Here is a 16,478-nt window from a genome sequence, read left to right as displayed (position 1 = left end):
CCAAAAGTGATGACATAGTTCATTCTCCGTGTCTATTCAGTAGTTAATATACAATTACTGGCTTAAAATGTATTACTTGTATTATGCAGCAGATCAGACTAGATCAGTGGTTCCCAAACTTTAACAACCTCTGTGAACCCCTTTCCCCAAAAATGTCAAGTCTCACGAACCTCCTCCTAAAAATGAATATTTCCAGGGATTTTCTCCTTTACCTGAGTATAAATTATAAACTCAGTGATCTTGGAAATATAAAATTTGTTTTTATGACATGCTTATTACACACTGTTATTAATTATTTATCATTACAGTATTTTTATTACATTATGAAAACGGCAACACTCTTCCAAGATCTCACTTTCATAGCTTGTATTTAAGAAGCCAGCTCAAAGCGTTCTTCCTACACAAGCATTCAGGTCTTGAGCAGTCCAGGCAAACAACTCACGTTACAACAAAGATTAAACTTGTTCTTCATAATTTTAAAAACAATACTAGCTGCCTATTTAATTTTAAAAACAGCAAAAAATATCCACCTCCCTTTCCATTTCTCATAAGGAGCCTTGACGTTTAAATCTCTTCAGTGTGATAGATATGCTTGCTTTGATCTGCCTAGCTGTCAGTTTAGGGGCTCCTGTAACATTTCACAAACCCCAGTTTGGGAACCACTGGACTAGATGGTCATGGTGGTCCCTTCTGGTCTTAATCTACAGCTCAGTTGTTTGAATTGCCAAGAGTGGATGCCAGTTGGTACAAGCTGTAATAGTTCAACACTGGTACCATAATGGTTTGTAACTTTACTATCAGATGTAAACTGTCAATTATTTAAATATCAGATAAGGGTGAATTTTTTGCAGTATGTCAGGTTCAGCCATATCGCTTACATGTATTTTAAGGGGAGTCTTGCATCTCAACCCCTACATTACTATGGAAAATCTTTCTTTTAGTGGTGTAAGCTTTTAATGTAAAGAATTGTGAGACATTAAGAAGTGATTTATTGCAGGGAACAAATGATTAACGATCCTATAATGTTTAGAACTTTTTACCAGATATTTTCAAGGTGGCTTTTTATTATTTTCCTTTTAAAAATCAGTCATAAGCATTGTGCCATGCTCTAGGGCAGAGGTGGGCAAACTACAGGCCTTGGAGCCATCCCGGCCGGCCCTGACCCCTCCCCTGCTGTCCTCCCTCCCCCACAGCCTCAGCTTGCCGTGCCAGCAGCGCAGCGGCATGGCTGGCTCCAGCCGGGCAGTGCAGCTCAGGGGCAGATTTACAAGTGAGCACAGGATGCCCTGGCACGGGGCCCCCCAACAACAGGGGGCCCCAGGGCCGGGCACTCGGGCAGCTCAGCACTGGCGCACCCCCCTGCAGGGGGTGAGGGGCTGCACTGCACTGCGGGGGCAGAGGAGCAGGCAGGCAATGCGTGTGGCAGGAGCATGGGGAACGGGGGCGGAGGACTGAGGAGGAGCACCAGGCGGCCGTGCAGACGGCCAGAGTTTGCCCACCCCCTGCTCTAGGATAAAACACTCTCGAAAGAACGTCCTCATCTACATGCTTTCCCCTCCTTGCAGCTCTGTCTTTCCCCCACCTCTCCCCACAAAATTGTATTTGACAAACATTCCTCTGCAAGGCAGCAAATCACAATAATTTTTAACTGGCAATAGGATAACATTCCCCAAAATAGTTGGAACAATGAATTGAAGGATGCAGTGGCATTGCCCAATGAATGTGTAATTAAAAAAAAAAAAAAATCTTCTCACCTTAAAAAGAACTGCTGCTCAGGAAAACCAGCCCTGAATATGACATTTGATAAACAGTCTAAAAATGGAAATGTCTCCATTATGTTTTACATTTCCTTGATGATTATTTTTGTGGCTCTGTGCATCGGCAGTTCTGTTTATCTTTAAGCAGTGCAGACCTGTGTTGCTGATGGGGGTTTGTTTCTCCTAATCTATAATCTAACAAGTGGAAAGTATTCCTACCAACTCATTTTAAGCTAACAATAATGGGGAAGTTGCATAGTTATTCAGAGAAATATAACTAAGAAATAAAGCTTCTGCAATGGCAGTTTAATTGCTACCTGCAGATATCTTGCATTTACAGTTACACAGTAGTAAAGCAAAAATACTTAATTTATCTGGGAATGCTTTTTAAGTCAGTGATATTTTTGTGTAAAACTTTAAAGTTTGTCTCTTACCTCATTATTATACCCTTAACTACTTTCTCAGTCTTCCACATATTATCAGCAGAATGGGAAAATCGGAGCAAGTGGACATTAACCTCTTCTGTTTGGTGGCCATAGACTTTTACAGACACCAGATAGATGAGGAACTAGATCGAAGGGCCTTCCAGTCTGTGTTTGAGATGGTGGCATCGCCAGGAAGCCCATATCATCGCCTACTAACTTGTTTGCAAAATGTTCACAAGATCACAGCATGCTGAACATCGTGATGTTGGTTAATGAAACTCGGTGGCTTGATTTGGAATCTGGTATGAATGTTTAGAGAAATATAAAGATGCAGAAAGCAGCTGGGATCTGCATCTGTCAGTTTTATACTTCATGCTTGTTTGCAAGGAGAAGCACTCTGCACCACAGAGAATCACATGAAAGGTGTAATAGGAACATTCTTATTAGCAGTGGGTAGCTGTGCTAAATGGAAATATGTATATGTTTTATGTAATGTTTGGGACTAACTTGAGGCTGAATTACTAACTGTAAAATATATGGGCAAATACTTTATGCAGGAAAGCCAGGTATTACTCTTCTTCCTGATGTTCAACTTAAGTCACCGTGTTGCATCTGGTATCGAAACTCTGACAGAAATACTCTCTCAGTGCAAGTTTGCAGTCATTACAAATCTTTATAGTTTATGTACATATATATATATATATATATATATATATACACACACACACTGTGAGGTAGTATAGATCAGAAATTGTTTCCTAATGTCTCTCCCAAACAAAGAAATGAGAAACCAGTTTTCAGGAGTAACACTTCCAGCATGCAATTCTTCTCTCTCTGGACTTTTTAATTGACTGTGGTGTATGTGTTGGTGGCATGGGACATGTAGTGCACATACATAACCACACTTTTCTTTTTTTCTTCTCAGGATTTAAAATTTGAGTACAATATATCAGTAAAAGAAATTTTAACTTAAATATTTCTATATCATGTAAAGTATGTAAAATTGTAAAATGTGTGGTGCATGAGATGTGCTGTAATTTGAAATGAACAAAAAGCCACTCTACTGACTGTCTTGACATCTGTATTGTCCTCATTTTCTCATCGTGTGCTCAAGTTCATGTTCATTTTTTAAATCCATCTTAATGTACAGGTTACATTTTATGTTCTATATTTCATATTTTGGTAGGTTAACACTTTAAAAACTGGAATATATAGGCTAGATTGTGTTGATGCTATGTTAAGAAGGCATTTTTGTGATCCATTTGACTGTAGCTTGTTTTGAGTTTCTTTATTTTGAGATGTAAAGGAGCGGGGACTAGATATCCTAGATTAGCACTTTGTATACTCAGCTACTCTCACCTGCTACAGAGGCGTTGGGTTTTTTTGATTGTTTTTGGTTTTGTTGTTTTGTTTTGTTTTTTAGAGAGAGAAAAATGATGCAAGTTCCCAGTAGCCAATAAGTATCTGGCTTTTTCATTGATACTAATGGAAACCATGGAGTCATTTGGATATAAACCACTCACTTTACTCTAAGCAAATTTATGCTGACAGTTAAGAATCAGAATTCTAATGTGGTCTACTTTGGGGCTGGCTAAAGTGTTAAATTATACAGCCACTTTTATTAGTTGTCTACAACATTATGTTTATACACAAACACAGCATAAGCATCCACAAATTCCAAAATTCTCCAATTCTACACAGGGCCAGATTCTGCTTACGCCTCATGCAAGCCTTTGATTTTAGTTGGTTGCATGTGGGGAAATCTAGGGCAGTATTTTTCTGATAACTGTATCTGATATAATTCTTCAATATAGAAAAGCAATGCCTTGGTTCTGAGCTACATTGCTATATTTAACCTCATTACATTTTCTCATTAACACCTGTTGGTAACACTCAGAATATCTAAATAGTGTTATCAAGAGGAGCATATACTGTATGTATTTGTGTATATAATGTATATGTAATTATACACATGTGACTACATTTACTGTATACAAATGTGTATATTTGTATTTATTAAACCCATGGATTTAAACTAATTCCAATTCTTAGACCAAAAATGGTTGCTTTTGCCCATAACTTGATTATAAAGGAATTGCCCAATGATGTCACTTCCTCTTATGATAGGTACGAAACTGATGATATGGGCAGCAGAAATAACTGTAGACTTTGCATTATCTAGCTGTTCGACAGAGTTTATTATCTAGAGAGTTATTTCTGCCCTCTGAGTTGGCGGCTGCTTCTTTCTTGGGCCACAGCACTGTGGTGACTTTTTTTAAAAAGAAACTGATGTTCAGAAAGGGTTTAAAAAAATAGATATTATTAAAGGTTTTGGTTAAACTGGAAATTTTACAGTTCTGATAAGAGACCACTTGCCAGGGAAGTGAGCTATAATGCCCTCAGATTGCAATTAAGGGTAATATAGATCACTAGTCCCTTTTGTAACCCCCCATAATAGTTTTCTACTATAAACCCACAAACCAGTCAGTTTTTGTATGATATATTGTAAGTGAAGATATTTTTATAAGCTATTTTCCAAAATTTAAAATAGATTTTAATATATTTTTGAAGCATTTGGTAGTCACATCTTAACCATAGATCACTATACTTTCTGTTTCACGAACAGATAAATCTTACATATTTTTAACCTCATAATAACCACCGCATGGTTGGTCAGTATGCCTCCAGATGATGGCAGCTGGCCATCCCAACTTCTGAAGTTTTCCAAACAAATCAGCTGAGACTTGCCATAGAAACTTTTCCAGCCAATAAAAAGAGCATATTAAGCTAAGGAGTCAACATGTGACAGAAATGGATTTCTATTCAACATGTGATAAATTCCTCTTGTCAGTACTATTGTTGGCATTTGATAGGATGTTCAGGTTTCCCACTTCAGACCGTCACATAAAGCGATGCAGCCAGGTCTTACTTCAGATAAATTCAAGGATAATCAGAATAGTTGTGTGTGTCGGTCTTATCTCCATGAAAATTTGTCATACATAGAAAACAGGTTTGCTGTCTGTAGATCTTCAATATCTCTAGATTTTTCTTCCCCAGAATAATTAACTGAATACAAATACACATTCATTTTCAGATGTATGAATGTCTTGAAGGGGACATGGCTTGTTATTCTCCATAGTTTGTAATTACACATTTATAAGGCTAAAATTTAACATTTCTTTCCTTTGATGTACATTTTTGTCCTTTGTTTCTTTTAGGATGAAAATTATCATTTTTGTATTTGTAAAAATAACTACTAATATCTACACAATTCTGGTAACACCCATCAATAGTTACGTTGTGCTTTATGGTTTAATTTCTGCCTCTTACAGCAGAACAGAATATCACATGGTCATGTTTTCTGTGTCTATTTAAAAAAAATCTTAAGGTTAGATTTTTTTTAAATTACCATCTGTAAGACGTTACTCCAGTTTATGATTTTTTTATATTTGATCAAGATTAGCTGTTTCCCTTTTTAATATGCTACCAGTAGCATAAAAACAGATCCATGCTTGACATCAAATTGGTTTTGGAAATTTAAACTGAGATTTTCACTGAGACCCGAGGTATAAATAGTTAGATGTATATCCGGTGTCCCAAATAACTAAAATAAGCAATATTTAACATATTCTATATACATATAATGTGAATTGATAAATCAAATTTTTCATTTAGAGGGTATTGAAATAGTTTGTAGCATAGTTAAGAAAACACATCTGTGAACAAGCAAATTGATAACTTATTGAAATCTGAATGAGGTTTAACCTAGAGGACCTGCTTTTTTTCATAAAGTGCTGCCTCTTTTGAGACTCTTACTTGCCTCTGAATTTTTAAAAAGTATCAGGCAGATATCACTTGATCAGTAAAGTTTGGCTAAAGTAACTTCCTTCCTTTTCAGTGAAGTTTTATTTTATTCCTTTCAACAGAGGAGACATTTGAAATACCTTATACTTGATACTAAAACAAGTTGAATTAATGCAAATAATTTCTATTTGCAATTGAAGACTGTCAATTGAGGTTTTATTAAAGTTCCTTCTTTTTAGTCCTTTGTGCCCACTTTTGGGATGTCTCCCTCACTCAAAAAAATAAATACAAACACCCGGTACTCATTAATTCTACATTATATTACTTCCCATTGCAGAAAATCCCTTCTCAGCCTGAAAGGATAAAATCTGAGACTCACTAATTGACATGAACATTGATTAAAACTGTGAATACCTAATGAGCAGCTTTCAGTAAAACTTGAAAAAGAATGGTCAACCTTCAGGTTAAAAGTGAATTCCAATCTAGTATTTCTTAATTCTATTTTAAGAACATTTCATCATGTCATTCTCTTTTAAATTACAGTTGGCTTTGTATAGCAAATAAGGAGGTTGTGTCAAAAACACTGCAAAGGCACTCCTCCAAGAGCAGTCTTCAAGGGCAGACTCTAAGTCTTCATATGGTATTTCAGAGCTGTCATGACTAAACACTATCCATGTATCATGCCTCCTGAATGCAAGAAACATTCAGGTGTAATGAGCAATAAATATAGCAATAAGCAGTCTAAAGAGATGGTTAGTCATTCAGGGTTTTACACATTGGTTCTTTGTGGGGGCAACTGAGTTACTGTGTTAAATAAGGTTTTGTTTTCTTATAAAGACCCCAAGAATACTATGCACTAAAACCAGGAACCAACTGAGAATAACCAAGGATATATTTTTAAACTGGCACCAGTATGTAACAGTAAAAAGAAGGCAATTTTTAAGGTTATAAAACAGCAAAGAAAGTATTTAATTCCTTTATTCTAAATAAAAAGTTATCTGTAGTAAAACTGAGAATCTGAGATGCCTACCTACTGTTAGGATAAACACTGCACCAAAGAATCTGGAAAGGGTGCTGAAGTCCAGTGTGCTAATTTACCTCATTTTGAGAATTCAGATGGAAATGTTTGTGCCTGTTACCTTAAAGTATCCATTAAATAACTTCAAAAAAACTACTAACATTCCTACCCGGAGAGCTTCTATGGTATGTCAAGTTATTAAAGTTAGCTGGACATGAATGCTGTGGAAACACAGTTTAGGGATGCGTGTACCGCTTTGTCACATGCATGTTATGTGTGGACTTGTCATCATTCACATCAGTCTTTGTCTACACATAATGTCAAATTAGACCAGGCTGACAAAGGAAGGATAAGGTAATCGGCATACCATACAGTCCTATGATGTTGTCTCATATGGTTTAAGGGCTATGATGAGCAAGGCTTGGAGCCCCAACACCAACAGTAGCTGTATTCAGAGTAAAAGGAAGGAATATAATTTTAGATGTATGTTTAAATTTAAAGACGTTTGCTGAAAATATTGCACATTAAAATTAGAGAAAATAAATTACACATTGTTGCTGTATGTGATTTTCTGTTTATTTAAAACATAAGTTCTGAATACACTTTAATGGGCTGCAATAAAAATGTGTTGATTATGCTCTCTACACTGATCCAAATGTAGGGGGTGTTGAGAAAATGTGAAAACATTTGAGCTCTACACTGCTGCATGTAAACTCTAGTACTATTTACATGTTAAATAAGGAAGAACACAGTGAAGATTTTTTTTTACTCTTTCTGCTAGACATGCTTTCCAGAACTTAAAGGATAAGGGCTTGCCTACACAGGGACACTCAGCGCAGGTCTACACTACAAACTTGCCTCAGTGCAGCTGAATCCAGTGTGCTAATTTACCTCATTTTGAGAATTCAGATGGAATTCAGCAGTTTAACTAATCTACTTTAAAAATTCATTCAGATTACTTTTCTTGTGTGTACCCATGTAAAACCAAACCCAAAAGCTTTTGGAGGAGAACAAAAGAAAATCTAGCCAAACACAAAGTTTAAAAGTATACAACTGCATTTGTAAATGAGGATGTTTTTATCTACTGGAGCCCTACATGATGGATTACATTACACAGGAGGAGGAAAGGTTTAGCTTGTTAAGTGTGCTTTCACAGCTGTTAGACATTCTGTTGGGTTAACTTTTAAAGAAAAATCTGGAGAGTCCTACCGCACAATAGCAATGATCTTTTGCAGTACTTTGCTGTTAAGACATCTTGTTTTGATTAACTATGTGATACTCAATGTTTTCTGGAAATTTTGGAAGAAGCTTATAGTAGCAGCTCAATACACAAGGCAAGTGCTGGGTTCATTCACATCCAAAATATTTTTACGTGTTTAAGTTCTCTGTCAGGAATAGTAGCAAATGATATGTCATTACTGCCATGTTTGATAGACCGATATAAAACAAAAAGAATATAGAATTAAAATCCAGAACCATACTGTGGTAGGACTGTTACTTGAGGGGTTTTTTTAGTTACATTTTTTTTAATTATTGAAGAACCCTTTGAGTGATTGTCTCCTTTACTTCCCTTCCTCTTCTTTCAGCCATGAAAGAATGACAGAGGAGTTTAGTCTTTAAAAGGTTCAATATCAGATAAGCTAGTAATGGGGGATGAAATGTTATCCTTGTAAGAACTGACAATAACCCAAATTATCATAATTGCCCAACTTGCACCCATTCTCTTTCCTCTCCCTTAAATTGTTTGTGTTCTAGTTAGTTTAGATATGAGCATTTCAGCCATATCTTTACACTGGGCCTTCATGGCCTCTTGCACTATTAACATGCTGCCCAAACAAATTGCCAATATACTTTTCCTATTACATCTGTTAATGGGAGCCCTACACAGCTATCCTTTTGATTACATGGATGGGCCCTAACAAATCTCGTCTTAAACTGGTATGCGTGTACCCTTAAATCACTGGTAGATCTACACTATTAGTTTTACATACCAATTTCAAGATGTGGAGAGTTTCCAGCTGTTAATATGTTGCAAGAGGGGGGAACATAAAAAGGAGCTATATGTGAGTTTTAACCATATGCTGCAGCTCTTCCATGTTGGACATAATTTTGCCTTGAGCTACAGAAGATCTTTCTTTTCCTTCAGATGTTTCTCCAAGTATGGTAAGGTAATAAATCTCATACCAGATACTGGTTTCACATCCTTCGAATTGGAAAATGTAATCTGGGAATTTTGCCAAGATGCAAGGGTGCAAAAAATTTTGTTACCTCATGATGGGCTTTCGTCTCACAGTCCAATATTCAGTCTGTTTCTTGTTTAAGAATATAAAAACTGCCATACTGGGTTAGACCAAAGGTCCATCTAGCCCAGTGTCCTGTCTACCGACAGTGGCCAATGGCAGGTCCCCCAGAGGGAATGAACAGAACAGGTAATCAAGTGATCCATTCCCTGTTTCTCATTCCCAGCTTCTGGCAAACCGAGGTTAGGGACACCATTCCTGCCCATCCTCGCTAATCGGATGGACCTATCCTCCATGAATTTATCTAGTTCTTTTTTTAACCTTATTGTAGTCTTGGCCTTCACAACATCCTCTGGCGAAGAGTTCCACAGGTTGACTGTGGTTTTCCTCCAAATAATGTAAGCAGTTATATGGAAACATTTTAAATATTTATTTATGCAGATTTCTGTTAGTTACATGGATCCTGAAGAAACCAGTGTAAAGACAGCCAAAGAAGATCTTAAGTGGGGCAGACAAAGAGAGAAATCATTGCTAGAAAGAAAATCATCAAGTAACAGTTTCAATTCTGGATTCAAACCGTTCCCCTGTTGAATCTTTTTGGGATATAACAAGCAGTGAGGAAGCGAGAGATGTAGGACAGAAAAATTATTCCCCTTCCCTACAATCGAATTGATCTTTAACATACATAGGAATTACCATGCTCCATCAATTCCATGATGCAAATAGTCCAGTGTCCTGCCTCCTAATGTGGCCAGTACCAAATGCTTTAAAGGAAGATGTAAGTACCCCATGGAGACAGATTTGAGATAAGATAATGCACTGTTGGAAGATGCTTCTGTGGAAGATTGAAAGTCAAGCTTGAAGTACTCTAGAAGGTGGCATTTCACAGATTCCTCTGTGGTTGTGGCACCCCTTTCTGCCAGGGCACCATGGCAGAAAAAGATTTGTGGGCTCTGATCCCATGTGGAATCAGTTTACTGTGGCAGTGTATGTTTGAGTGATAGTGTTTGATCTGCCTGACTATAAAGGATTTAGATGCTTTGAATCTTGGGTGTTCAGGGAGTAAATACGTGCATAATAAATGTTTACCGGAACTCATCAGTTCTATCTGAGTTGATGCTCTTCTGACGTTTAGCATGTGCCATGCTGCTTTCAGGTATTGAGACTTCTGGCAAAAACGGGTTCTTTGACAGGTATGGGGGAAAAAAAACATCAACCTCTTATTATCCCTCCTTCCTTTTACTACTCTGACTTGTCACATCTTGTTTATATTTAGACTGTAAGCTCTTTGTGGCAAAAACTGTCTTTTGAGGCACCTAGCAGACATGGATGACTTTATTTAAAGAGAAACGGTAAGACGGCCATTTTTTAGATGAAAAGGGGATCTCTGAGAGAAATTTACCTCTTTAAAATATCACCATCCCTGGATATGGAACAAATTTTTAGGTGTTTCCTGATAGGTGTGATTGTCTTTTATTTTCTCAAGTTATACTCCTCAGATAATACCATATTACGTAAAATCAAGAGCTTGCAGCAGATGGGTCAAGCAATCTAATACTTTTAAGGCTTAATGTGAACGTAAGGCCATCTTGCATAGTACAAAGGTTATAAGTAAAATATGTTGTCTAGTAAAAACTACAAGCTGAAGAGAAAAATAAATTTCATTTGCTCTTTAGATCTAATAAAGTTGTAGAAAATGAAAAGAAAAAATGACAATTTAGCACACCATGGGCCTATCTAGAAGTACATACCATAATGTGCATCTTGTAAATATGAGCATTAGAACATAGAAGTTCCCTTACAGTCCTGGGTCATCAAGTTCAGTTCCCTGCTATCCCAGGCAACCCTGTCATATATAATCCCACTCATAAATTTATTAAACTCCATCTTTAAAGTAGCTAGATTAAACAAAAATAATACATGCTGTGGTAACAGGTTTGGGGGCCACCATTTTGTTGTGGTAACTGCAACTTTTAGCAGCCATAGCGACTTTTTATAGTTGCTGCAAACTTCAGCACTGCCAGCCCTTGGATGCTGCTGCCAGAGGAAGTGACCATCCACACTGCAATGAGCTCCACGCATCTCTACTCTCTACTGCCAAGGAGAACAGCCGGGCTTGAAATGGCACTCCTGCATTGCAGCCCCATGTGCCAGGTTTCCACAGCACTCATTCAAATTTGGCTTGGCCACCCCTATGTCAGATGGGGTGAGGAGATGGGTCAAATTTGAGTAAGTGGTACTGCACCTGGTGCAGGGGGTCACAACGCAGGGATGCCATTTCAAACAGGCTGTTCTTGGGTGTGTGTGGGGGAGGCACAGAGCACAGCTGGCTGCAGAGAGGCTGGTCCCTGCTGCTGGCAGCAAGATCCAAGGGCTGGTGGTGCTGAAACGACCCCCGACAGCCTAGTCTGGAGGGAGATTTGGGGTGGGGTTGGGGGAGTCTCTGCCACCACCACCGGGGAAGGGGTGCCAGTTCATGTGGTCCTGCCTGATCCAGGCTGCAATGGCCATTTCTTCCTGGGGAGTGGGGGAGCGTGGCTGGATAAGGGAAAGAGTTGTGGTTTGGGTGTGACTGCACCATGACTACAACAAAACTGCAACTTCAACAAACTGTGGCTGCAACTTTTAACAAAAAGAAATATTCACAACTTTCTTTCACCCTTAATAACAGGTACAAGTTGACTATAATGCTGAGGCATATGCACTATAAGCATATCACTTTAAGGAAGCATGTCCCAAACTTTAAAATGAGTCCCCGTCAGGAAGCAAATAAATTGTACTGCCACTGTAACCCTTCTGTGTGTTGTCAAAAGCCTCCTCATTGCATGTATAAATCCTCTGTGCCGCACCATCCTGGGAAAATGAAGGTGTTCAACTTCATAATATTCTGTTAATGATTGGGTGAAACCTCGTTGAAAAGCATGTAACTGCTGCCTTCATTTAAGATAGTTGTAAGAAGCTATTAAGCTCCTTTCGGGTAACTGAAACAATTGGGGCCTCCACCCAAGACAAAGCCGCATGCCAGACTAGAGTAGGAGTTAGCCGTGCAGCTTGAAGCGGGTTCCACTGTGATCTGATAAACTCCGGTAGAGGATTGGTTGGATTGGAGCAACGTGTGTGCATGTGAGAAGGAGCAGTGAGAAACACCACAGGAAAGGAGCAGAAAGCCAAGGACACATCTAGAACAAGCCCCTGTAACCCAAGCCTAAGAAAAGCCTAGAAAGAGCTTTAGGGCTAAGTGCTGGGACCTCCATATACAGTTTTCTACAAAGATAAAGTTATGGCCTCATCCAAAATTCATATTGAATCCATCTGAATCATACAATTCATCTATTAATCTTCTCTCTGAATCCATACAACTATAATGATGAAAAGAGACTGCACTCACTGGATGCATGCAGCAACCCTATCTAGCATATGACTCCGGGGGGTTCTCCTTGTCCCTAACAAGGGAACAGTAGCCAAGCCTCATTTGTTTTTGTTTTTTAACAGAATCTGTTCACTAGTCACTGCTAGTGCTACCATCACCATGATATCTAGCCTTGGGTTAGCAATTAGAAGCTATTTTCAGTTGGCTCATGATTCTTATTTAGGTTTTTATATAGTGCCCATCAGCATTTATATGAAAACACTGCCCCAATGTGATGGTCTGGATTGTATTTTGGCCACATTTATAAACCGCATCATTGCTGAAGAATGGAAGAGACGATGCACTTCTGACCCAGGCAACTGTGTAAGCTTGGGTGAATCTTTCTCAGACTACAGATGTTCCCTTTTTGTGTCAAAAAATAGAAAAATATTAATTTAAGAGGGAATGAGATTAATTTATTTTCTCTTCTCTGCTGTGATGTTGGTTATATCTCGGTTTGGGTTATGTATTCCAGCAGCCATTGATTAGTCTACTTTATCATTATCACTTATACTGTGGAAGTACCAACGGGCCTCCCCTCTTTGTGCTAGGCACTGGGCAAACACATAAAGGGAACAGTATCTGCCCTGAAGAACTTAAATCTAAGGCCTGGTCTGCACTTAAGTTTTGCTGGCATAGCTATGCCGCCAACATCATCACACCCCAACTGACATAGCTATGCCAGCAAAAGTCTGAGTACTGTATAGACAATTTTATGCTGGCAAAGAAGTTCTTTGCTGGTATAGCTTATTTCATTCGGGAAACTAATATAAACTATACCAACAAAAGCATTCTTTTGTTAGTATCAGCTGTCTCTCCATTTGTCAACTAGCTATACCAGCACACCCTTTCTAGTGTAAACAAGGCCTAAGTATAAGGTGAGACACAACAAATGTATGCAGAGGAGAGCCTGAAGGAGGACAATAATGGATTTGTGGATTTTTGCACTCATTTTTATCTGTAATTTAGTGGCTTTGTGATTTTTTTTTTTTTAAAGGTTCCAAAATGTTGATTAATTTTGATTAAAGTCTGGGATAAGAATTTTGCTGTCATTTGTCCTAAGAAAGGTATTGAGCTTTGAAAGTGATTTTGATCATTCAATTATATGTTAGCGTCCTGTTCACAAACTTTCATGAAATAAACAAATATTTGCTCTTATCTGGTGCCTGTCATCTAAGAATTTCAGACTGCTTTGGAACTGTAATACTGATCCAGAAAACCCAATAAAAAGCAAATTTTTTTTTAAATGAGAACATTGAAGGGGGAAAAAAACCCAGAGCCTTGTACTTGCTATAATGTGAATTCTGTGCAGAGTTATGGAAGAGGCCAGCTGTAAAACTTGGCTCTGAATCCTTCACTCCCCAAATTTGGGGGCTGTTTGGACCTTGAATTTTGGTTCAAGCCCTGCTGTCAAATAGGTGCATAGGTACATTATGCTTCTATCAACCTGGGAGGGTCCAAAAGAATAACGTTTTTTTTAAAACATAATTTACAATGAAAGCCAGAGACTCTGAACAGTTTAAACTTAGCCTCAAAGGTTAAGGTCAGTCTTATATGCCCTGCCTTGCACAGAGAACCCTGCTTGCTGTCTGGACTGGACTCATTCAAAGTGGAGTCTTTTCTGCACTTGTGCCTGTTAGAGCTCACACTGTACACTGACCTTTCAGATGTGGGTAGGAGTAAAGCTTTGAGGGAACTATTCCTAGCAGATAAAAACTAGAATTCACAGCCAGCTTCTGATGTGATCCTTCCTGATGTAAAGGCTTTTGTAGAATTTTCACTTAGCTTTCCCCTCACAATGTGTAGCTTTGACTTTCTTCTCCTTATGTGTCACAGTAAAATAATTGTCCCTTTGATAGAAACCTTGCCTACCCTTGAACAGCAGTTACTCTGGCACCTGATGTATCAGAGTGCTACATATACTGAAGAAAGAAAGTATCGGGGTAGCCGTGTTAGTCTGTATCTACAAAAACAACAAGGAGTCTGATGGCACCTTAAAGACTAACAGATTTATTTGGGCATAAGCTTTTGTGGGTAAAAACTTCACTTCTTCAGTTGCATCTGGCAGTGTTCTCATCTCATCAATGTTCTCATCTGGCAGATGCAACTGAAGAAGTGAGGTTTTTACCCACGAAAGCTTATGCCCAAATAAATCTGTTAGTCTTTAAGGTGCCACCAGACTCCTTGTTGTTTTTGAAGAAAGAAAGAGGTGCAAGTTTAAAGTTTTCCCAGATTCCTTTGCAGAATGACATGAAAGTTTTTCTCAAGGCTTAAAAAGTTTTGCACATTGGTAAGCTTTATTTAGAACAGTGCAAAAATGCTGTCTCACTCCCATTGCGCCTAAGCTGCAATACTCTGTATTGACTGGATCTTTACTTAGTTTGGTCCTGTTCAAGATGTATCAAAATTTGTGTGAAATGGGAATTTCATTATTAAATGTGTAAAAGGCCTTTAATTCTGAAGGATCCCCACAAATGCTTTGTAAACTATATGTTGCACATACCACATTGCTGCAATGCAGCCAGCATTTATGTAGAGGATAGAAACTATTCCCAACAGGGGATGCTATAGTGTTGTTCTATATAGGAATTTAAAGAACTCTACTTTCAGGAAGTGCTTGTTGAGAAAGAACAACGTATGTGGCAGAAGGAAGAAAACCCAAATGTTGCACTCTCTTTTTATGCTTGAGCACTGAATGTACTGTCAGATGTGAGTTGGCTCCTGCAGGTATGTGAAATCAGAAACTAAGATTATTGAAAATAATAATGGCAGCATACCAGATTCCTGTCCCTGAGCAGATGGACATGAAAGAGGAAGTGTTTAGCAACTGGACAGTCTTCATATCACAATGGGAAACTCTGAAATTGCAACTGGACTAGTTAAAAAGGAAAACAAAATTTAGAGCAGCACATTATTAGGTGTAACAGGCAAACGCTGCTACATGCTCTAACAGCATCTGGATGTGTCAGCAGCACAAGAGAGAGTTACCCAGCTTGTGCAGTAAAATAGGTTCTTCAAGATGTGTGTCCACTTTAGGTGTTTGTGCACCCCTGCACTCGTAATTGGAAATTTGTGGTAGCAGTGCCCAGTTGGGTCACATATGCACGTTCCCCGTCTCATGCCGCTTCAGGCGGTTAATTATTGCTGTGCGACCAACCCCCCATCAGTTCCTTCTCTATTGCAGAGAATAAGTGATCAACTCCAAAGTAGAGGGGAGGAGGTAGGTTCGTGAAGCACCCATAGGGACACGCATCTTAAAGAACCTATGTTACTGCACAAGGTAAGTAACTTTCTCTTCTTTCGAGTACTATCCCTGTAGGTGCCCCACTTTAGGTGACTTCAGAGCAGTGCCCTCAGGTGGAAGGAGGGGGCTTCAGAGTTGAAGTTGTTGAAGACAGTACAGTGAGCCCGAAAGAGGCATCGGACGTTGCCTGGTGCTCTAATGCGTAATGCTGCATAAAGGTATGGGCTGAGGCCCAGGTTGGAGCCCTACAGATGTCCGTGATGGGTACGTTGTTAAGCAAAGCAACGGAGGTCGATAGGGCTCTGGTGGAATGCGTGCGAATCCCCGTAAGGGGGTTGTTGGTTACATTGATGGTAACATAGTTTTATGCAGTCAGAGCTCCACTTGGAGAGCCTCTGTTTGGATGTGGCACTCCCTTTGGAGCATTCAGTGATGGAGACCAAACAGTTTCGGTGATTAACGAAATGGTCTTGTTCTGTCTATATAAAAGGCCAGTGCCCTCCGTAGGTCGAGAGTATGAAGTGTGGACTGCCTTCTGTCCTCGTGAGGCTTGGGGCAGAGTGTCGGTAGGTAAATGGGTT

The 16,478-nt window shown here is 38.9% G+C and overlaps 1 protein-coding gene across 4 annotated transcripts in view; it reads left to right on the top strand.

Moving 5' to 3' along the window:
* HTT (huntingtin) overlaps positions 1 to 7,566 on the top strand; it is a 217,061-nt gene extending 209,495 nt beyond the window's left edge. For 3 of the 4 annotated variants that reach the window (XM_034772453.1, XM_034772454.1, XM_034772452.1), the window contains one exon: positions 2,223 to 2,436. In XM_034772453.1, coding sequence (XP_034628344.1) covers positions 2,223 to 2,436 — 214 coding nt within the window. Of the gene's footprint in view, positions 1 to 2,222 lie in introns of all 4 variants that reach the window. The other variant, XM_034772451.1, reaches the window with a different exon arrangement.
* Positions 7,567 to 16,478: the final 8,912 nt, after the last annotated feature.

The sequence above is a fragment of the Trachemys scripta genome, chromosome 5 (genome assembly GCF_013100865.1).
Source record: "Trachemys scripta elegans isolate TJP31775 chromosome 5, CAS_Tse_1.0, whole genome shotgun sequence".
Lineage (NCBI taxonomy): Eukaryota > Metazoa > Chordata > Testudines > Emydidae > Trachemys > Trachemys scripta.
Note: the sequence above shows the minus strand (reverse complement) of the source record. Positions and strands in the feature narration are given on the sequence as shown.